This window comes from Dipodomys ordii, unplaced genomic scaffold (assembly GCF_000151885.1).
Source record: "Dipodomys ordii isolate 6190 unplaced genomic scaffold, Dord_2.0 Scaffold27, whole genome shotgun sequence".
In the NCBI taxonomy this organism is placed as follows: Eukaryota; Metazoa; Chordata; class Mammalia; order Rodentia; family Heteromyidae; genus Dipodomys; species Dipodomys ordii.
This window is the reverse complement of record NW_012267243.1, coordinates 2,544,466-2,567,023: the sequence shown is the minus strand read 5'-3', so window position 1 is coordinate 2,567,023 and position 22,558 is coordinate 2,544,466. Positions and strand designations below refer to the sequence as shown.

Below are 22,558 nucleotides of genomic sequence, written 5' to 3'. Positions count from 1 at the left end.
GAAGCAGGTTTGAAGTCAAGGAATGTAGACAGCCTTCAGAGCCAGCCAAAAAACCCAAACAGATTCTCCTCTAGAACCCTCAAGTGCAGCCTTAGTGACATCTTGGGATTTAGCTCACTATAACCTATTTAGGATTTCAGTCCTGTAAGGTAATAATTTGTGTAATTTTAAACCACTAAAAGTGTAATAATGTGCAACAGCAATAGGAAACTAAAACATATGTCATAGTAATTCATCAGAAAGTTTACACTATTTATTATATCCCTAGCAATATTTAAAAGTGCCTGTTTCCATATATACTCTCCCAGTACTGAGGGGCTCATGCATATTACTTTTTTTTTTCTTCTTCTTTTTCTTCTTTTTTTTTTAATTGGTTGTGGGGCCTGAGCTCTGGGCCTGGGCTCTGTCCCTCAGCTCTTCAGCACTCTACCACTTGAGCCACAGCGCCATTTCTGGTTTTCTGGTGGTTAATTGGAGATAAGTGTCACGGACTTTGCTGCCCAAGCTGGCTTTGAACTGCAATCCTCAGATCTCAGCCTTCTGAGTAGCTAGGATTATAGGTGTGAGCCACCAGCACCCAGCATTTTTTTTCTTTTTTTAACAGACCCTTTGATATCTTTACTTGAGTTACATGTGGGCACACCTAGCCAGTATTCTACTATTGATTAGAATGTAGTCTATTGAACAAAATCCTCTGAAATAGTCATAGGCACTAGGACTATCAGTATTTTCAAGACCAAGTTTAAGAACACTAGCTAAATCAGATCTCTTAATATAGGTCTTTGCATAATTTGAAATATGCTAATATGTATTTGAACTTCCATGGCAGTGGTATGGTATAGTTTCTTTCCTAAAGTTACACCACATTTCACAGAATTGATGTTTTGAATTGACTTTTGTGCCAGTGCTTGGGCTTGATCTCAGGGTGTCGTGCTCTTGCTTGAGTTTCTCACTCAAAGCTACCATTCTACCATTTGAGCCACAACTCCACTTCTGGCTAATTTTTGGTTAATTGGAGATGAGTTTCATGGACTTTTCTGCCTTGGCTGGCTTTGAACTGCAGTCCTCAGACCTCTACTCAGAGCTCTTGAGTAGCTAGAATTACAGGTGTGATCCACCAGTACCCAGCACTTTGACATTCATATATGCTTAGCAAGCTATAGACTTTGCCATTGTGTAGAACTCAACTAAAGTCCTAAATCCATCCATTCCATTCTGACCTGAGCCACATCTCCATTAATCTGCTTTTGGTAAAGACTTCCAGGGTAATGATTCTTCTTCCTTATTGGTCAGTCTTTCTATTTTGTTTTTCTCTTCATTTTCCTACTCTTCAGAGAATAATGTCTTCCCACTACCTTGGTTCCTTTGTCTGTTGTTCTCTGCCTTATTTGTCTGGGAAAATCCAGCACTGCATGATTTGTGCTTCTTTGGGGCTGTAGAAGGTAGCCCCATTGGGCTAATTGCTATTTAAATGCTAGTCTTCCACTTAGATATGTGTCTGCCCCCTTCTTCCTGTTTATCCACTTCCTTTCTGTAGTAGTTTTAAAATTTTACTACTTTCTTGAAGCTTTTTTAGTCTTAGCAGGGCTGGAGTCATGGCTCAGTTGGTAGAGTGTCAGCATTGCTACTCTTAGCAAAGGGCCTTGTATAGGAAATACAATGATTGAAACCTGTGGTAGTACTGATCTTTTTCCTGCCTCCTCCACTACTCTGCCTTCTGGTGCTTCCCTATAAAGGTCTTTGCTCTGGATCTCAATAATATTCCTAATTTAACCTTTTTAAAAAAATAGATCTTTATCATGTTTCCCTTGTACATCTTACATTAAAAATGTAGCCTTGTGCTGATTTTAACTTCCTTCATTCTTCTCATAATTCTTTCCCCAACTACTTTACTAAAACCTGCCTGCCTATGTGGCCAAAGTCCTCCCTAGATTTAAATCTGCGTACCGTTTTCTCTACAGCATAAGTGGTTTCTTCCTTTTTTGCTTCCCCTCTACACAAATTTGTGAGCAAAAGGACTATTTTGTTAATAGTTCCCTGCAGCTTTCAGAGTCAGGCATATTTGCTAAGTATATAATCAGAAAGTAAGAATGCATTTTAGTTTTCTAATGCTACACTTTTGCTCCAACTTGGTTTATGTTTTCATGTGTTTTTCCTTGCTCCTTTATTACCTTTTTTTTTTTTTTTTTTGGCTTGTTCCAAAGCTTCAACTCTGGGCTTGATCTCTGCCCCTAAGCTTTTGTGTTCAAGGCTACCTAGCACCGCACTACTTGCGCCACAGCTCTACTTCTGGCTTTTTTTTGATAGTTAATTGGAAATAGTGTTGCATTTTAACCATGTTTGGTAGGTTAGATATCTTACATGCATTTTTAGTTTACAATATTTTTAGTTTTCAGTGAGTTTGTTGGGAAATGGGCTCTTCATTAACTCAGGGACATCTATCAAGTAGCATGTATCATTGTCCTAGAATACTGTAATTTCCTGTTTATCTTCATCCTGTTCTCTTCATCCTGTCACTTATTGTTACCATAGTTCAGGCTTTCTCAAATTGCTACATAGTTGAAATCATATAGTTTACAGTATTTTCGGGTTGGCTTCTTTTATTTAATAGTCTGCATTTAAAATTCATTCATGTCTTTTTATGGATTGATGGGAGTTATTTTGTTTCTTTTTTCAAGCTGTAAATATCAGTGAATGTATCACAAATTTATCACCTACAGAAGGGCATCTTGAGTGCTTTGAAGTTTTACAAGTAGGAATAAAAAGTGGCCTGCCTGTATTTGTGTAGAAATAAATTTTTATTTTGTTTCGGTGCCCAGTATCTGGATCATGTGGTAAGACTGTAATTTGGTTAAAAAAGAAACCAACAACAACAAATGAAAACAAACAAACAAAAAACCCTGTAGGAGTGTCTTATGATTTGGCTCTATTTGATATTCCTACCAACGATAAATAATACTCACCAGCATTTGGTTTTGTCAATTTTCTGGATTTGGGTCATTCTGATAGCATAGAACTGCCTCGTATTTATTTTAACTTATATTCTCCTGGCAATATTTGATCATTTCATATTGCTTGCTCTACTTTGGTGAGACATTGCTACTTTGGCTTATTTTTTAATCTCATTTGTTTTCTTACTTGATTTTGAGAATTGTTTGTACCAAAATACTGAAAATACTTTTTAGTATTTTCATTCTCTTATACCATTCTTGTTTTCTTCCATCAAGTTCTTTTACTTTGTCTTGTTACTCTTTCCATTACTTAATAACTCTGACCTGTTGTTAGTTACATTATCAATAGTTTTAATTCTAATGGCTGTTTTTACTTTTGTTTTCATTTTTATGTAACTGAAATTTTCTTTATCACTTTGTTAGATGTAAAATATTGGTTTACTTCAATGTTTTGGATAGTTTACATTACCTGGGAGTTTTATTTCAGGAAAGTACAGGGGATGCCAACAATGGAATATATTTTTGAAAGTGCTGGAGGATGACTCCTGTAATCCTAGCTACTCAGGAAGTTATATGTGGAAGGTTGAATAGGACAATCTTTCATGAAGATGTATAGATAACTCTTATAATGCTGAGTTCTGTGATAAAGGTGGACATTAAGATGCACTGACATTACTTGGTCAAGCCAAGGCTTTCATAGGAGCTGCTGAGGTTTAAAATATCAGAATGGGTTAGGCAGTCAAGGAGATGAATGGGAGTATATTCCAGTTTGGGTGTTAAGAGCATGAATAAAAGTAAGGGGCAAAATGTCAAGGAACTAAGTAACATAGGTCTGTTGAATCAGAAAATAGAAAGTCAAGGGTACTCAGATGCTATGGTAAGAAACTGCTTTATTTTGAAGTATTTTATCGATATCATTTTTTTTCCTGGTGGGTCCTGGGACTTTGAACTAAGGGCCTGGGCACTGGCCCTGACTTCTTTTACTCAAGGCTGGCACTCCACCACTTGAGCCACAGCACCACTTCCAGTTTCCTGGTGGTTTGTTGGAGATAAAAGTCTCGTTGGCTTTCCTGCCTGGGTTGTCTTTGAGTCGTGATCCTCAGATCTCAGCCTGCTGAGTAGCTAGGATTATAGGCATGAGCCACCAGCTGCTGGCCTCATTCTTTTCCACTGAAGTGCAACTAAATAAGAAATAGTATATGATTGGAAGTATACTAAAGTCCACTACTATATGTTTGAAATCTCTCTATTGTTAAAAATTATGAAAAAAAATTTTTTGGTCGGTTGTGGGGCTTGAACTCTAGGCTTGGGCGCTGTCCCTGTGTTCTTCAGCTCAAGGCGAATGCTCTACTGCTTGAGCCACAGTGCCACTTCTGGTTTTCTAGCAATTTATTGGAGATAAGAGTTTCACGGAGTTCCCTACTCAGGCTGGCTTTGAACTGTGATCCTCAGATCTCAGCCTCCTGAGTAGCTAGGATTACAGGCATGAGCCACAGGCGCTCGGCTGTAAAATTATGAAAATTTTTGTGTTCTGTTCTAGAATTCATAGCCTCATATTCCTAATTTATAGAATTGAGATAATCACATTTACCTTTTTGGGTTGTTGGGAAGAGTAATACTAACTATAAATAATAATAACATGGCAATAACAGTTAACATTTTTGAGTTGTTAATTGTCTTAATATTTTTATTTTTCTAATCCTCAAGAACATCTCAGTGAGGTAGCTTATTTTATTATCTCTACTTAGGGTTAGGGTTAAAGTTTATTTCCAACTTATTTCTAATAAACACTGAAGACTGGAGAAGTAATTTGCCTTATAAGCCAAGTGGCAGTTTGGTTTGAACCAAGAAACTTAACAGCATATCTTACTATGCTTTGGTTTTATGTGATCATACACTTAGAAAATTTAGTTTAATATCTGTCACAAAATAGTTACAGATGTAATCATTGAACAATAGCAAGTTATCACTAAACTTATTTGCACTAATCTGATACCTCCAAGAAATTGTGTTTTGCCTAGGGCTTACCCCTCTTCATACTATTGATTGTAGAATGATTTCTCAAGCTTGTATTTTTTTTAATTTAATTTAATTTTTTTTGGTCAGTCCTGGGGCCTGAACTCTGGACCTGGGTGCTGTCCCTCAGCACTTCAGCTCTATAGCTTGAGTCAAAGCGCCACTTCCGGCCTTTTCTGCTTATGTGGTACTAAGAAATCAAACCCAGGGGTTCATATATGCGAGAGAAGCACTCTACCATTGAGCCACCATCCCAGCCCTCAACCTGTATTTTTAATGCCCATTTTCTGTTACTGCTTCTGTTGGACTGTTTATACATTAGATTAAATCAGGGGTACTGCCTGTTTTATTATATACTCAAGCATTCACACAGTATCTAGCACATACACACAGTATCTAGCACATAAAAATGACAAAGTGTTGTTCAGCGAATGGATAAAAATTTAAAAGCCTACTGGGTGCCAGTAGCTCACACCTATAATCTTAGCTATTCAGGAAGCTGAGATCTGAGGATCATAGTTTGAAGCTAGCCTGGGCAGGAAAATCTGTGAGAATCTTACCTTCAATTAAAGAGCTGGAAGTGGATCTATGGATCAAGTGGTAGAGTGCTGCCTTGAGCTGAAGCTCAGGGAGTGTCCAGGCCCCCAGAGTTCAAGCCCCACAGCCGACATACATAAATAAATAAACAAATACCTAATGTTTTCAGTTGATCTTAAAATTTAAGCATTTTTCTGGCCTATAATTGTGGTTTTAATTGCTTTCCAAGTTTTTTTTTTTGTTAATGTATGAGGAGTCGTCTGCATCTTTATTTTATAGGACATTGTAACAATGATTGTACAACATTCTTCTCTGCTGGTAACTGTATCTGTCCTGTAAAGGCCAGTTAGCTTTTATACAGTGAGACAGATTAGGATCATATTTTGATCTAAGACTTAAAATACATGAAACCATTCTAAAACATGTTTTTAAAGAAACTTAGTATTAAGTGAAAATACTTTGTTATTTTTCCTTTGCCTTTTACATTAAATCATTTCAAATAAAATTAAAAAAAATTGATTCTAGTAGTTCTCTGTGTTTCTGAGTTAACTTATATTTTCCTCCTCTCTATCTAGAATGTCTTAAGCCATTCTACCTTATGAGAAATTGGATGTTCTTGCAGATAGTCATTGTGGGAGAAAACGTTTCATTTAAGTCCCAGATGAGGACCGAAAACTTGAAATCAGAGGAGCATCTGAAATCAAGTAATATTAGGTAGGATAAAAATTACAAAGGGTTTCTATATGTTTTTACTCATTTTAGAGATGTTTGTTAAAATTATTCATATTCTGTGGAAATTAAAACAATGAGAGACTATGAAGTCTTGATTTTGGTCAAGGTGTGGGAGGGATGAGCTAAAGATTATTTTTACTTGTGTAGCTTTATGAGAACTTCAGGCTAGGTTTCCTTCATCATGAACATTTATATCTTAGGTTCCAAGGATTTTTTTTTTTAATTTACTGGAGTAAATTAGCATGTTTTGTGAGGTCTCTGAATATTTGGATGCATTGGAACATGTAGTCTATGTTGTAGCTTATTTACATATGCATTAATTTATTTGTCTGCAAGAAGCATTAGCTGTGGGTTTTGTATGTCAGCATAGATTCAATTAAGGCTCTTAATACCTATGGAAATGGATGTCTGATGATGTGTTACAAGGGCCTTCTGTATTGTTATGAATTCTTGCATTTTGTGACAGATCATGTGAAGATGCTTTATCTCAGAGATGTGGCTTTTAACTGAGAAGTAGTTAGCCTCCACAGGTTGATACTGTGATAGCCAAAAAGACCTATTTTACTGATTTTTTTTTTTCAAGTTCTAGGTCTGGAACTACATTGTAAGACAGAACCCAGGCTCGTCACTGTCTAGTTGTGTGACTTTTGACAGGTTATTCAGTGACTTTACGTCTCAGTTTCCTTATCAAAATGAGTGTCTTGATTCTTACTTGACAAAATTGAGATTTAAAATTTTTGCATTTTTTTTTAAGTGCTGGGGTTAAACCCAGGGTCTTAGGCTTGCAGACAGGCTCTACCACTGTGTTACATACCCAATCATTTTTGTTTGTTTTTAGGGGGTTGACAGGGTCTTACTATGTATCCAAGGCTGGCCTTGAATTTTGTGTAACTCAGTTTGGCGTTGAATTCAAGATCCTATCTCCTGAATTCCAGGAGTACAGCGATATGCTACTATACCCTATCAAGATTTTTGAAAAATGTAAAATAAGTGAAGGCATAAGTGATTAAATTGTATTATTAGGCTACTGGTGAATTTTTTGACAGATTAATCCACTACCAAATGAATTTAGAGAGTGTATTATCAATTCCCATAGTATTTCCATATTTTATATTATTTTTGATCTGTTAAGTCAGTCCAGTTTTTTAAATGTATTTGTGAAATAAAGTTTACAAAGAAACAAGAAAGAAAAATGCTAACTAGGTTTAGTTTTTTAAAAATTATCCTGTATCTTGTCTCTTGTTTTATTTCCTATCCATGCTAAAAATGTAATCTTCATGTAGATGACCTAGGATTTTTGACTTCCACCTTGAACTGTTTTCTTTAATAGCAGAGAGAAAGAAACACTTGATAGTCACTAATTACATTAGCAAAAGTAATTTGATGGCCATAGTCAGATTACCTCTGCTTTTGAGAGGTCACTTAGTTCTTTTATGCAACTTGTTTTATTCCTGATAGCAACTCTCTCATCTTTAAATCCCTGCTTACCACACCTCCACTTCCTCAGGTATCCACCTGTACCTGTCTGGAAGTGATTTTAGACTTTTCCTCTGCTTTAGCTCCCCTTCTGTTTACCTTTTGTATATTTCTTGACTCTAAGATGTTTTTGCTTCTCTGTATTATTACCAACACATTTTAATATGTAATTGTATTATGTCTTAATAATCTTTGGGGGTGGGGAGATTGAACTTAGGCTTTGTCCCTGAGTCTTTTTGCTTAAGATTATTGCTCTACCGTGTGTGTGTGTGTGTGTGTGTGTGTGTGTGTGTGTGTGTGTGTGTGTGTGTGTGTGTGTGTGTGTATGTGGTTTTTTGGTGATTAGTTGGAAATAAGGGTCTTACCCACTAGCTTAGAACTTTGATCTTCAGATCTTAACCTCCTGAGTAGCTAGGCTTACAGGCATGAGCCACTGCACCCGGTTTAGACATCTTTTTAAAGAGTAAATCTAACAGTTTATACTCCTACTAAAATTTTTGCATTATTTCCTATTAAAGGATGAGTTTTGAACTCCTTGACATGTCATATAGTGCTTCTCACAAGTTGCGTCTGGTTTTCCAGCCTTATCTGCCTTACACTCAGGACTTAACACTTCTTTTTTATTGTTCTATTTCTTTTGCCTTCTTATCTTGAAGTTCCCAGATCAGAATTGGCCCTTAACAAACTAGAGACATAGTTTCAAAGAATGTAAAGTGTGTAGTGAATGTTGTGGTATAGAGCACTGAAGTGTCTGGAGATTTAATGAAGTGTAAAGTTCTGTGGCAAGAAAGCAAGTTAGTATTTTTATTAAAATATGCTGAGAAAAGCTCCTTTAGGAGCAAATTTTCCCTATATTCAACAGTACATAGTATGATTTATTCTTCCTTGATATTATGAGACTGGATGGATGGATATTTCTGTGTGCTTAATTGCATACTCACAATATGGCCCATTGGCATAAATAATTCTGGTTTAGTTTTATTGTTATAGTTAAAATCAGTGGCTGTTGTTACTAGCTCAGATTACTCCTTAGAACCCTACAGAAAAAGTTTTTTAACGGTAACAAATTAAGAACTTACCTTGGCTCTTGTTTATACTTTAGCCTCTTCTTCCAAAATAAAAGAGTGATTCACCTTTTTTTAGTAGCTGTTTAGATTTGTTTCCAAATTCTTGTAGAGAAAGAGATCTAGAGTTCCAAGTAGGACAGACACACACACACAACCCTCCTCCTCTCTGTCCTTTCTTCCCTTCCCTCTACCCCTTTCCTTCTTGACAATGCTAGGGATTGAACCTAGGACTTTATGTTAGGCAAGCACTGTATCCACAAAACTACATCCCCAACCGCTTATATTTTTAAACTGTGAATCTTGGAGTGTACATTAAGAGAGATACTGTTATCTTACATTGTTAAATGCTGTATTTGACCAAAATACTTGTTAAGAAGGCAATTCAAATTTTTATTTTTTTCCTTCTAATGTCATTATTTTTAAGTTACCATAAAATGATTAAGGATTGAAAGCCCTTGATGTACAGATAATTACTCTCAAACACTTTAGTTTTTTTTTTTTTTCTTATATTCTTGTGTAAGAGAATTCTGATTAAATGATTAGGAGCTAGACTCTGGAGCCAAATTGAAATTGCTGCTTCTACTACTTTTACATTGTGGCCTTGGACATATTATTTAACTTCTTAGGTTTTATTCAAAGTGGGGAAAACAGGACTTAGTGCAAATTAAAAAAAATCACTTTATATAAAGCTCTTAGAATAGTCTCAAACAGATAAATCCTATACATCATGTTAGCTATTATTGTACCTAGTCCTCAGAATATAGCAAATATATCTTGATTATGTTGTCACCACAAATGTCTTTTTATGTTGTAAACTTCAATATATTTATCATTTGAGTGTTCTATAGTTTTTTCAGTGTTCTATAGTTTTTTCAGCTTTTTAATCATTCTTTATTGCTTATCAGAAATATGTAATTCCTCTTAATATCTGAGACAACGTAATTCTAATAGTGCTGTTTTATTATTAAAGGTATGATAATTTAATGTTTGGATTCTTAGTTCATTCTTTTGATTAATTTGTCCAGCTTAAGAATAAAGAAACTTGTGATGCTGCTGGACATGGTGTTGTTGGCTCATGCCTATAGTTCTAGCTACTCTGGAAGCTTAGATCTGAGATGATTGTGGTTTGAAGCCCCAGGGCAGGAAAGTTGATGAAGACTCTTTATCTCCATTTAATCACTAAGAAACTGTAAGTGGAGCTGTGGCTCAAGTGGTAGAGTGCTAACCATGTGCAAAAAAGCTCCAAGACAGTTCAAGCCCTAGGACCTGCACAAAACAAATATAAAAACTTTATTCTGCTACAACCTCTACCAAGAGAAAACATTAAAACTCCTTTTAAGTGTTGGCTTAAAAATTGTACTGTCTATCTAGTAAAGGTTTTTAAGAAAGCCAGTACAATTGTTGAGGTATAGTATAGAAAGAAATGGATACTTCATTAAAGAGAGTGTGCTATTTTGGAGGAAAGAAGGAGAAATAGGATAGGATATGTAGTAATGTAAACAGAATAGCTTCAATGGAAGTTAACACTTTAAGAGATTAGTGAAGCTATGCTGTTTGGAAGATGAAATTTGATGTTACATTTTAAGACTAAACATAGCTATTTAGTTCATTTATATTGATAGTTCCCATGTGTTATCTTTGTAGCGCACTATTGTGAATCTGTTTGAAAGCTTGACTTTAAAAATCCGTACCAACACTTAAGTATCTTTGTAAATGCTAATAGAATGAAAGGATTTACTTAGTGTTTTAATGAAACTAAAATCTACAATTGCTATAAAATAATTATGTAAAGTAGTACTTAGAGTTAAAAATTGAAAGTTTTTTTTATTTGACACCGTGGCATATAGTTATGGGATACAGATCAGTGTTTTAATACATGTATTTACTGTGTTATTTCAATCTCAGACTATGTGGCATATCCATCACTTCATACATTTATCATTTCTTTGTGGTGAGGACATTCAAAAATTTATTCTTAAACTGTTCGAGATATTCAGTATGATATTGCTAATGATGATCATCCTGCTATTCAGCAAAACAACAGAACTTTTCCTCTTATCTAACAATAACTTCGTATTAGTTAAACATTTGTCTTCTATCCTCTTCCACCCCTTGCTTGTTTCCAGCCTCTGGTAACTATCCTTCTATTCTCTACTTCCATGAGAGCGGCTTCTTTAGATTCTATATTTGGGTTAAATAGTATATAAGAACATGACGTATAACTTGGAGTTAGCTAAAGAAGTGGAAAGTGAAGATTCAAGGTCTGTTTTGTAAAATAACAGTCTTTGGGAGAAGGTTACCATGCAATATTTAAGGGATTCTGCCTTCCACAGCTGGAAATTCATGACAGATTGGCTATGGTGAAAAGAAAAACATACTAAAAGAAATAATAGAGATTGATAAAGCATCATGAGTTCAGTTTTGGACCTCTTGAATACAAGCAATTTTTAAGAGAGAAGAAAAGAGACAGTAGCTAGAGGGGAATGTGGGATTGAAGGTTTTAAGATGTATGAGAGTATTTGACCGTTCAAAACTAAAGAGCAGACAGGACCCAGGAGAAAGAAATTTCAAAATTGTTTAACAAAACAAAACAAAATACATGAACATGCTGGCTGTGTTGGCTCAAGCGTAAAATGCTAGCTACTTGGCAGCCAGACACTGAGCGGACCACAGTTCTGGGCCATCCTGAGCATAAAGTGTGCAAAATTGCATCTCAGCCAGTGGCTAGGCACAAGAACACATGTAGGGAAGCACAGTAGCTTTGCTATACCACACATATGTTGTTCCTACAGCCTACACCCTATTGCACCCTATTCTAGCCTTGGAATAAAGTTGAGACCCTACCTTGAAAATAGCCAGTGTAAAAAGGAGCTGGAAGTGTGGCTCAAATAGTAGGGTACCTGACTGGTAATGAAAGGCCTTGAATATAAACCCTAGTACTTAATTTAAAATAAGCTTAAAAAAAGAAGGAATAGATACATAGATACATCCTTACAGAAGGCCAGAAAGAGCATTCTGAATTGGAATTTTGGTCTTTAAATAAGAGGTACTACTCTATCGTTAAGAGAAAGTAAAGACAAGGCTGTGTAAATTTTGATTGTATTTATCATGGATTGTTTTCCCAGAGATCTAGGACTGTCATTGGTAATGAGAAAGGGGGAACAGGAGTCAATAGTTTGAGGAGGGTGGAAATTTGATGTAGTCATTATACATTGTTGAGGGTTTCTTCAGTGCAGAGAAACTCTTCACTTAATGTTACCTTTAAAATGTCAAATTTAGAGGAAAACATCCCAAAAACGAACTCTGCTTAGAAGAGGTCATTTAAGATTCTGCAAACTATAGATAATAGCACCAATTTGCCAAAGTCCAGTGCAACCCTGATGTACCTATGTACTCTGACACATTTTACAGTTCCACACCTGGTTGCTGTATAGACTTATTATAATACATAGACTTTACTTTATGTTAATTATGTTGGTTAGGCCTGGTTTGTTTCTAACTTGTGTTCTTTTTTCCTTATTTAGGCAGGCAGAAGTCCTGAAGGCTGATATGACAGGTATTGGTTGAATTATTTCTTTTCACAACTTACTTTATGCCGTTAAATTAATGAACAAATATTCTTATTTTTGTGTTATATGTCATACCAAACCCTATAACATCTATCGCTAAACCCATGTTGTCAAAAGGGCTAATTTGTTATTGTCTCTATTTGCTTTGCCTGTTTCCTGTTTTTAGTCTTTAGAGTCTTAAATATGTCAGGAAATATTATGTAAATATACCACATTAAAATGAATATTGCTTAATTTAATATACATAAGCAGTTAATTTTTATGAATTTTATATCAGAATTTTAGGGAAAACATAAAATAATTCATAAATCGTATAAGTAGAAACAGTGTTCACTTAAAGGGTAGGTAAGACTTGAGAAAAAAAATTGCAAAACCCCTCCTGTAAGTCTTTGAAATTGAGTCAGCTACTTTGTTATATTTCTTTCTTTTTTCCTGTCTTTGCTATTTCAAATACTAGTCGAGGTCTTTTTGAAAGAATTCCTGGTTATCACCACTGGAACAAGTAGATAATTTTATCTCCTTAATTAAGAACTATATGATAATAATCATAAAGTGATCAGTTTGTTCTATATAACAGCATATCTTACCTGAAATATAAGAGAGATGTGTGATAACAGATTTCAGTCTAGTACAGTAAAACCCACAAAGAAGAATTAAAATACTTATGGTAATAATGACACCTTCTAAAATTTACCATCAGAGGAAATGGGGACTAGTAAGGTATCTTTTCCTCAATTTCTAGACTCATAAGCTAATGTTCTAAGAGTTCGTGGATAATCTAATTCTTATTCAAGGAAAAGGGCAAAAAAAAGTCTTATGATAGATTTACTTAGTGTAACACCTCAGTAGTTCTTCTTAAATTTGTTGTTATCCTGAATTTTATTTTATTTATTTATTTTTTGGGGTCCGGTTGTGGGGCCTGAACTCTGGGCCTGGGCGCTATCCCTCAGCTCTTCAGCTCAAGGCTAGCGCTCTACCACTTGATCCACAGCGCCACTTCTGGCTTTTTTTTTTCTGCTTCTCTGGTGCTGAGGAATCGAACCCAGAGCCTCAAACATGCAAGGCAAGTGCTCTACCACTGAGCCACCTTCCCAGCCCCATTTGCTTTTTCTTAAGTATTGATACTCTCTTGTTGTCTTATTTCTTATCATCCATAATTAAATAAATCTCTTAAATCTATTGATATTTAAAGAATTGCTAAGTCTGTTGGTTATTAAAGACTTACAGTAAGAGACCAAGGAGCTGATACTAGACTTTATGCTTACTAGCTAACAAACTTCTTTTTTTGGGGGGTCCGGTTGTGGGGCCTGAACTCTGGGCCTGGGCGCTGTCCCTCAGCTCTTCAGTTCAAGGATTAGCTAGCAAACTTCTGTGATAATTAACTCAGATATACAGAAGATTCTGTTTTCAGAACAGGATTGTGGGTGGCTACAGATACAAATAACTACTCTTAAGAAGGGAGAATTATGTGGTTGTGCAGTAATAAGTCACTTAGCTGGTTATTGAAAGTCCATTATTAAGTTCTACTGAGGCAGTCTACTATCAGTTATTAAACTGTTCCAGGGGCTCTACCTTGCAAAAAGTGTGACCCCAGTTTTACAGTGGATGTATAGTCATAACGTGTATTCCTAATTTTGTCCTATATCCAGTCTTACTCAGTCTCTCATTTGGTCTTTTGAGAAGTTTAATCCCAGACTTTTTGCGGGGGGGCGGGGGTCAGTTGTGGGGCTTGAACTCTGGGCCTGGGCACTGTCCCTGAGTTCTTCAGCTTAAGGAGAGCACTCTACCACTTGAGCCATAGCACTAGTTCCAGTTTTCTGGTGGTTAATTGGAGATAAGTGTCTCAGGGACTTTCCTGCCAGGGCTAGCTTTGAACTGTGATCCTCAAAGCTCAGTCTCCTGAGTAGCTAGGATTACAGGCATGAGCCACCAGGACCCAGCTAATCCCAGACTTCTGCTAGCCTTTTTCATGTCACATACCAAATATAGATTGCTCACAGCAGTGTTCTACATTAAAATAATTCTCACTGTTTTGGCTTTATTGGGTTGAAATAGAGAAGGAGTAACCAAAAAAGCTGCTAGATGATTAGCGACATGAAAATTCCATAAGGACCTTGTAAACATTTTTAAAAATAAAAAGCGGGGAAAAACTACTTTGAGGGCAAACAGAACCAACTCCGTACTATACTATGTCAAATGAAATGACTTGTTTTGAGGCATATCGCTTCTTGTGATAGATATATGTAGAAATCCAAAGGAGGTGTGAATCCTTTTTTTTAAGCCATTTTTGTTTCATGATGTTATTTTAAAATTAAAAGACAAACACATACATACAAAAGCATTTTATGCTAGATTTATTCTTTAGTAAGAAGTTCAAAATCATTTGAAATGTTATAATGCAAAACTACAACTGACTTGCTTGGGAATGGAAAGAGAAGAATTGTGTGGTATATGGATTAAGCTGTTTTTTTATGTGTTGTGTTTTTGTTTTGCTACTCAGATTCTAAGCTGGGTCCAGCTGAGGTCTGGACATCCAGGCAGGCTCTGCAAGACCTGTACCAGAAAATGCTAGTTACTGATTTGGAATACGCTTTAGACAAGAAAGTAGAACAGGATCTGTAAGTATTACCAGTTAAGATATTCTTGTAGATCAGGAATAATCTCACCAGGACTTTAAAACTGGTTGGTTGAGTTTTTTGTTGCTGTTGTTTTTTAATGCACTTTAAATATTTCAACACAAAGAAATTATAATATTTGACTTTTTAAAACAGAATATTTAGCTATTAGTGTTTTTCAGCTAAGAAGGTAAGAGAAGAAATTCAGAAAGCGGAATCTTAACTAAGGTCAGTTCTTTTAGGATTCCTATCAGGAAAATAAATACATATATTTCAGTTACTGAAAATGTTTGTTTTCAATTCTATATTAAAAGTCATGATTCAAAAAAAAAAATAGAAAAAAGAAAGAAAAATCTTCCTTTGGTATTTGTGATTCTATAAATTTCTCCAACAGGAAAATATGTTTGCTTTGTAAAGAATTTTTTTTTTTTTGGTTGATCATGAGGCTTGAACTCTGGGCTTGGGCGCTGTCCTTGCGCTCTTCAGCTCAAGGCAAATGCTCTACCTCTTGTGCCACAGTGCCACTTCCAGTTATAGTGGCTTATTGGAGATGAGAGTCTCACGGACTTTCCTGCCCGGGCTGGCTTTGAACTGTGATCCTCAGATCTCAGCCTCCTGAGTAGCTAGGATTATAGACATGAGCCACTGGTTCCTGGCAGAACATTCTTGTTAATCAAATAAATTGATATTTCCTTTTCTCCTTCCTAATAAAACTAAAGGAAGATTTTATGTATCTAGACTATTCTACTTGTTAACTGCCATTTCACCTTTCATAGAAAGAACGAGATTTCCAAGTGAGTAAATGAATGCCTTTAGAATAAGGCCTTTCCTCAAAAATTGGCAGAACATTATCTTGATGGAAATACGAAAATCGGTTAGGAATATTCTTTCTAGTAATATGTATTATCCTAAATTGGAATAGAGACTTAGTTTTTCCTCCTTTACTGGTGTTTTTGTTTTTTGTTTTTTTTGGTGTGGGGGTATTGACTACCGTTTTTCCAAGGTCTTATGTTTGCTAGGCAGGCACTCTTAAACCTGAGTCACATCCCCAGCCTTATGTTTTTATGTTTTTAGGAAGTCTAATAATAGAACTAAATAACAACCAATCAGAATCCATGTTATGATTCTAGATTTAAGGATAAAAAGCTATTAGTAATATTGAGAGAATGTTTTTAAAAAAAAAATCCTGGGGCTAGCTGGACAAGGTGTCTAATGCCTGTAGTCCTCCCTATTTAGGAGGCAGAGATCAGGAGAACTGGGGTTCAAGGCCAGTCTGGGCAGAAAGTTAAAAGGACCTAATCTCATGCAATAAAAAAGCCAAGCTTGATGATGTGTGCCTGTCATTCCAGCTGTGTGAGAAGTAGAGGATCTTGGTTTGACCAGCCCAGACATAAATATGAGACCCTAATTGAAAACTACCTAAAGCCAAAAGGGCTTGAGATGTGGTTCAAGTGGTAGAGACTCTGCAAGCACAAGAAAAATAAAGCACAAAAGACTATTTTTTGATTTTTTTGGGTCCGGTCGTGGGGCCTGAACTCTGGGCCTAGGTGCTGTCCCTCAGCTCTTCAGCTCAAGGCTAGCGCTCTACCACTTGAGCCACAGCGCCACTCCGGCTTTTTTTTTTTTTTGCTTATGTGGTGCTGAGGAATTGAACCTAGAGCCTCAAACATGCAAGGCAAGCACTCTACCACTAAGCCCTAAAAGACTTATTTTTAAGTAGCCTTAAAAAATTAATAAACAATTACTTTCCAGGTAGATGGTAAAACTCTTATCATCTTTGCTTCTGCAAACCTCTACCACCACCACCACCCCCGTCACAATGATTTTCAAGTTACTGACTATATAATTTAGTTAATGAAAGGCATTTTATAACCATATATGCCATATTTTAGCATTGTATTAAGTAGTCGGAATTCAAAATGTGGTTTGTGTTTCATGCTGTAAAGAAAATGTTAATCCCAAAATAAACAAGCAAAACTATTAATAGGAATAAAACTAAATTCTATGGGAAATAACTGGAAAAAATAAGAGATTGAATGTATTATTCACAAAGCCTAACCCATCACTTGAATAGGGTAGAGTTAGTTATTTTTGGCACAATAAATGGAAATTTGTTAATATTTCATTTTGTTGTTACCTATTAGTTCTGATTAGTTCCGGGATTCCTAAGTAGACTTCAGAGTAGCTCTAAAAGATGAATAGCTGAAGCCTCAAAATGATTGTTCTAACATTTGGTAAGTGTCTATTAAGGTCAGTTGGATTCTCCTACATGACTAGTCTTGTTCAAAGGAAAACATAAAGTTATTTAAATGAATAACTTTAATGCAGGTTTACTGCCTAATATGGTATAATTATAACAGACAGTTCTTTCTTGTTCTCAGGGGGACCAGTGTCTTCCCAGTGAGTCACTGCTATACCAAATAGAATTACATTTTGTTTTCAGCTGGAATCATGCCTTTAAGAATCAGATCACAACACTACAAGGCCAGGCAAAGAATCGAGCAAACCCAAATCGGAGTGAAGTTCAGGCAAACCTTTCTCTGTTCCTAGAGGCAGCCAGTGGCTTCTATACTCAGGTAAGTTATGCGTTATATACCCTTTTTCCTAGTATTATTGGCATTCTGCATTTTGTACATATCTTTTCTTCATGTAAGCTCTTGGTATAACCACTATCTGACATAACCAAAACTTGATTACTTAAAATCTCAAGAGAATACAAATGTCCAAAATTTTACCATAAGACGTTTAAGAAATTAGAACCTTTAAGAAATTAAGGTTGATGTTTTGGCTTAATAGGTTGAAAGTGTAACTATATAAATAGGATTGGGATAGATGGTGAAAAGTCAGTTACAAGTGGTATTAGGGCAAATATGAATTTGAGTATTGTAATTAGGAAGTTTTTTGGTATGTTATACCAGATAGAAATAGTCAAAACATGTAGTATTATTTATACAGTGCAATTTATGTGTTTCTTCATTTTTGTTTATTTTATTTTTTTTATTTTATTTTATTTTTTTGTCAGTTATGGGGCTTGAACTCTGGGCCTGGGTACTGTCCCTCAGCTCTTCAGTTCAAGTCTAGTGCTATATCACTTGAGCCCTAGCGCCACTTCCAAATTTCTGGTGATTTATTGGAGATAGGAGTTTCATAGACTTTCCTGCCCAGGCTGGCTTTGAACCATGATACTCAGATCTCAGCCTCTTGAGTAGCTAGGATTACAGGCTTAAGCAACTGGCACCCGGCTTAAAATATTTTTAAACTAAGAAATGTGTAGCCTTATGGGACATTTTATAGGAATGTATACAGATGTTGGTCCTTAAAAGCTGCCCAACCAATGGTCTTCAAAATAAAATTTGTTGGAAACCTCTGAGTACACACACATACAAAAAAAAATGTGTAGCCTTTTCTGGGCTTGAATAATAAGTTAATTATTTATAGAATTTTCCTTTCTTGGCCATATGCTGATAGAATTTCTGTGTCAAGCAATATAAAAATTTTATAAATCTTAGGATTTTTGTTTCCTTGTGCTTTTGTGCTTCAAATAGGCCTTTATGCTTGCTACTTCAGCCATTCTCCTTGCTTTTTTGCTGGGGCTGGCCTACACCACAATATTCTAGTTCATACCTCTCACATGTCTGAAATGCAGGATATCACCATGCTCAGCTTATTTCTTGAGTTGAGAATCTCACTAACTTTTTGCCTGGACTACCTTCAAATTGTGATTGTTACGATCTCAGCCACACAAGTAGCTGGGATTGCATATATAAACCCACCATGTTCAGCAATAAACCTTATTTCTGACAATGGAATTTTCTTTACTATAACACAGTCCTTTTGGAAAATTCTTGTTTCCTTCCATTTGTAATTTAACTACTAAGATCACACACACACACACTTAGCATACACACTTACTTAGCATCTTAAAATCATAAAACAAAAGCTGGGCAGCCTGTAATCCTAGCTACTCAGGAGGCTGAGATCTGAGGATCACAGTTCAAAGCCAGCCAGGCAGGAGCATCTATGAGACTCTTATCTCCAGTTAATCACCAGAAAACTGAAAGTGGCACTGTGGCTCAAGTGTTAGAGCACTGGCCTTCAGCTGAAGAGCTCTGGGACAACACCTGGCCCAGAGTTCAAGCCCAACAACTGAGGCCCCCCACCAAAAAAAATTATAAGACAAGGTTTTTTTGAGGCTTTTGTGCTTAAAGAAATCTTTGGTCAATTCTCCTTTTGCTGCTTGCCCCCTACCTATATTCTCACCATTTCTTTGAATAAAGTCTGTGTGTTAGGGGAGATAAGGATCTCTGTGTTGGAAGATACTAAATGGGTATAATTTTATAGAAATTACATCTTATTTAGGCCCAAAACATTCATCATACTTCATCATTAAATGTTTTTTAGCCAGGCTCTAGTGACTCATGCCTATAATCCCAGCTATTCAGAAGGCTGAGATCTGAGGATCGAGTTCAAAGCCAGCCTAGGCAGGAAAGTCCATGAAATTGTTACTTCCAATTAATGACCAGAAAGCAGGAAGTGGTGCTGTGTTTCAAAATGGTAGAGCGCTAGCCTTGAAAAAAAATTATTTGTAATTCTCAGAATTTATTTTTCAGCAGTATGAATTTATACTGCTGAAAAAATAATGCTTTAGAAAGAACAAGGAATTACTGTTTCAAGACTTCATTCTACAAGTACTTCTCAAAAGCTTGTTGCTTATCAAGCACAGTATTACATATCGAAGATGTAGAGGAAAATGAGTCTTTTAGCTTCAAGGAAATATCTAGTCTAAATGAAAGAGGATAAATACATAATAGATATGCCTATTATTTTCTAATTATAAATAATGCATTCTGCTGGAGGAGTGGTTAAAGTGGTAGATGCCTCTTAGCAAGTGAAAAGCCCTAAGTTCAAACTCAGTACCACCAAAAATAATACATACTCACTTAAAGAATTTAAAATTATACAAAGTCCAAAGAGTTTTTCATCTTTTTCATTCATTATAAACCAACACCTTAATGTATAGGCTACCAGTATTTTTGTACTTCTTTACATCGTTTTTTCTTGTTTAATGAGCTTCTTCATGTATAAAACACTTTCTCTAGTACTGCATTATTCCCCAGGAACCAGTTCATTAAGTGGAAGTCTCTAGAAGTCACTACAAAAGTGAAAGTTTAAATGCTAGTGAAACATACTGTTTTCCCAAAGGGTCATTATTTATAGCGCATTTCACCAGTTCCTTATTGTCTTTTCACTTTATTTAGAAGTTTTTTGAAGCACAGAAGTTACCTGTTTTCTCAATAGGAAATGTAATCATTACCCTACTCATGTAACTGTAACCCCTCTGTACAGTATTTTTGCAATAAAAATATATATGATAAAAAGGAGTTACCATTTTTATTGTGAAAATACTGTACAGATGGGTTACAATTACATGGGCAAGATAATGAGTACATTTCTTATCAAGCATTGTAGCCTCCTCCTTTGTTTACCCTTCCCATCCCTTCCCATCCTCCCCCTCCCCAGCCCCCCCCAAATCCCCCCCCATGAAAGTTGTAAAGTTTGTTTTTGATATAAAAACTTGTACATCTCATTGTTGCAATGGGTCCACCTGTATCTCTATTTAAACGATTTGTTTTTCCCCTTCCCCTCCACAAATTATACCAACATCAAATACAGTGAAAGCAGGGGTTATACTATGGGGGAGGGACATACAAAGCAACAAAGAAATAATCTTATAAATGTGTAGAAACAATCGCATGAAAGAAAAAAAACAGTTGAATACATCTCTTAGGGTTCATTTCCCTAACATCACCTTATCTGACCTTTTCTGCTTGACTCAGACATATACTAGATATTGCAAATAAAGGAAACCGTGGGACCTATGTTTCTTTGGGCCTGGCTTATTCACTTAATATAATTTTTTCCAAGTCTTCCCATTTCCTAACAAATGGGGTCATTCTTTCTGATGGAGGCATAGAATTCCATTGTGTATATAGACCACATTTTCTTGATCCATTCATCTACTGAGGGGCATCTGGGTTGGTTCCATATCTTAGCTATAGTAAATAATGCTGCAATAAACATAGTCATACTGGTAGCTTTAGTGTGGTCTTGTTTGTAAACATTTGGGTAAATGCCCAAAAGTGGGATTGCTGGGTCATAGGGGAGCTCTATGTGGAGTCTTTTGAGGAACCTCCATACTACTTTCCAAAGTGGTTGAGCAAGTTTACACTCCCACCAACAATGCAGTAACGTTCCCTTCTGTCCACATCCCTTCCAGCATCTGTTGTTTTTAGAGTTCTTGATTTTAGCCATTCTAACTGGAGTGAGGTATCTCAATGTTGTTTTGATTTGCATTTCTTTTATAGCTAGAGAGGTTGAGCATTTCTTCATGTGTCTATTGGCCATCCTTCTTTCCTCTTCAGAGAAGTTTCTCTTTAAGTCTTTAGCCCACTTATTTATTGGGCAGTTTTTTCTTTGAAGATTTGTTGTTGGGGGTTTTAATTTTTTGAGTTCAAGGTATGTTTTAGATATGAGACCCTTGTCCGTTGTAGGGCTAGTGAAGATCTTCTCCCAATCTGTGGGCTTTCTATTGATCTTGCCAGCTATGTCCTTTGCCATGCAGAAGCTCTGCAATTTCATGCAATCCCATTTGTCCATCCTTTCTTTGATTTGTTGTGTTTCTGGGTCTCTATTAAGAAAATTTCGTCCTGTGCCAAGGAGGCCTAGGGTTTCTCCTATTCCATCCTGTAAAGTTTTCAGAGTGTCTGCTTTGACTTCGAGGTCTTTGATCCATTTGTAGTTGATTCTGGTACAGGGTGATACATAAGGATTTAGTTTTAGTTTTCTACAAGTAGTTAACCAATTTTGCCAGCACCATTTACTGAAGAGGCTGTCTTTCTTCCATTCTATTTTTTTTTAGCTCCCTTATTGAAGATTAGATGGCTATAGGACTGTAGGTTCATTTCTGGGATTTCAATTCTATTCCATTGGTCCTGAGGTCTGTTCATGTGCCAGTTACCTTTTTTTTTTGCAGTATAATTTTTCTTTGTCCAAAGCTCAGTGGATCTTTAATAATCATAATAATGATCACTTCTTCTTCTTCTTTTTCTGTTTTTTTTTTGGAAAAGGATCTTGTTTTTGATGAGCAGTCACCCAGTACTAGGTGCCAGTCTTACAGAGAGGTTCACTACAGTCTTGCTCCCCAGCAGCTTGTTTGACAAGGGATGCAAAAGGCTTTTCCACGTGGATGATTTTCCCATACAGGATATGTTGCCCCATGATCAGCACCGGGACTCCCTTTTCAAAAGGATTGTTCAAGGGACTGGGAAGGTGGCTCAGTGGTAGAGCGCTTGCCTTGCATGCCTGAGGCCCTGGGTTCGATTCCTCAGCACCACATAAGAAAAAATTAAAAAAAGCCGGAAGTGGCGCTGTGGCTCAAGTGGTAGGACGCTAGCCTTGAGCTGATTTGCTGAGGGACAGCACCCAGACCCAGAGTTCAGGCCCCACAACTGGACCCAAAAGGATTGTTCAAATTCATTAGAGTGCAGCCCTGGAGTATCTGGCCCGCACTGCTCCTTCTGTCTCCTTCACCTGCT

The 22,558-nt window shown here is 36.3% G+C and overlaps 1 protein-coding gene across 8 annotated transcripts in view; it reads left to right on the top strand.

The window, feature by feature from the left end:
* Positions 1–22,558, top strand: part of Smg7 (SMG7 nonsense mediated mRNA decay factor) — a 70,138-nt gene that overhangs the window by 14,996 nt on the left and 32,584 nt on the right. For 3 of the 8 annotated variants that reach the window (XM_013015716.1, XM_013015714.1, XM_013015712.1), the window contains exons 2-5: positions 6,127–6,218; positions 12,304–12,335; positions 14,849–14,966; positions 17,407–17,539. In XM_013015716.1, the coding sequence (XP_012871170.1) occupies positions 6,166–6,218; positions 12,304–12,335; positions 14,849–14,966; positions 17,407–17,539 (336 nt within the window). In that variant the 5' untranslated portion in view covers positions 6,127–6,165. Of the gene's footprint in view, positions 1–6,118; positions 6,219–12,303; positions 12,336–14,848; positions 14,967–17,193; positions 17,198–17,406; positions 17,540–22,558 lie in introns of those variants that run through there. The other 5 variants (XM_013015718.1, XM_013015719.1, XM_013015715.1 and 2 more) reach the window with 3 other exon arrangements.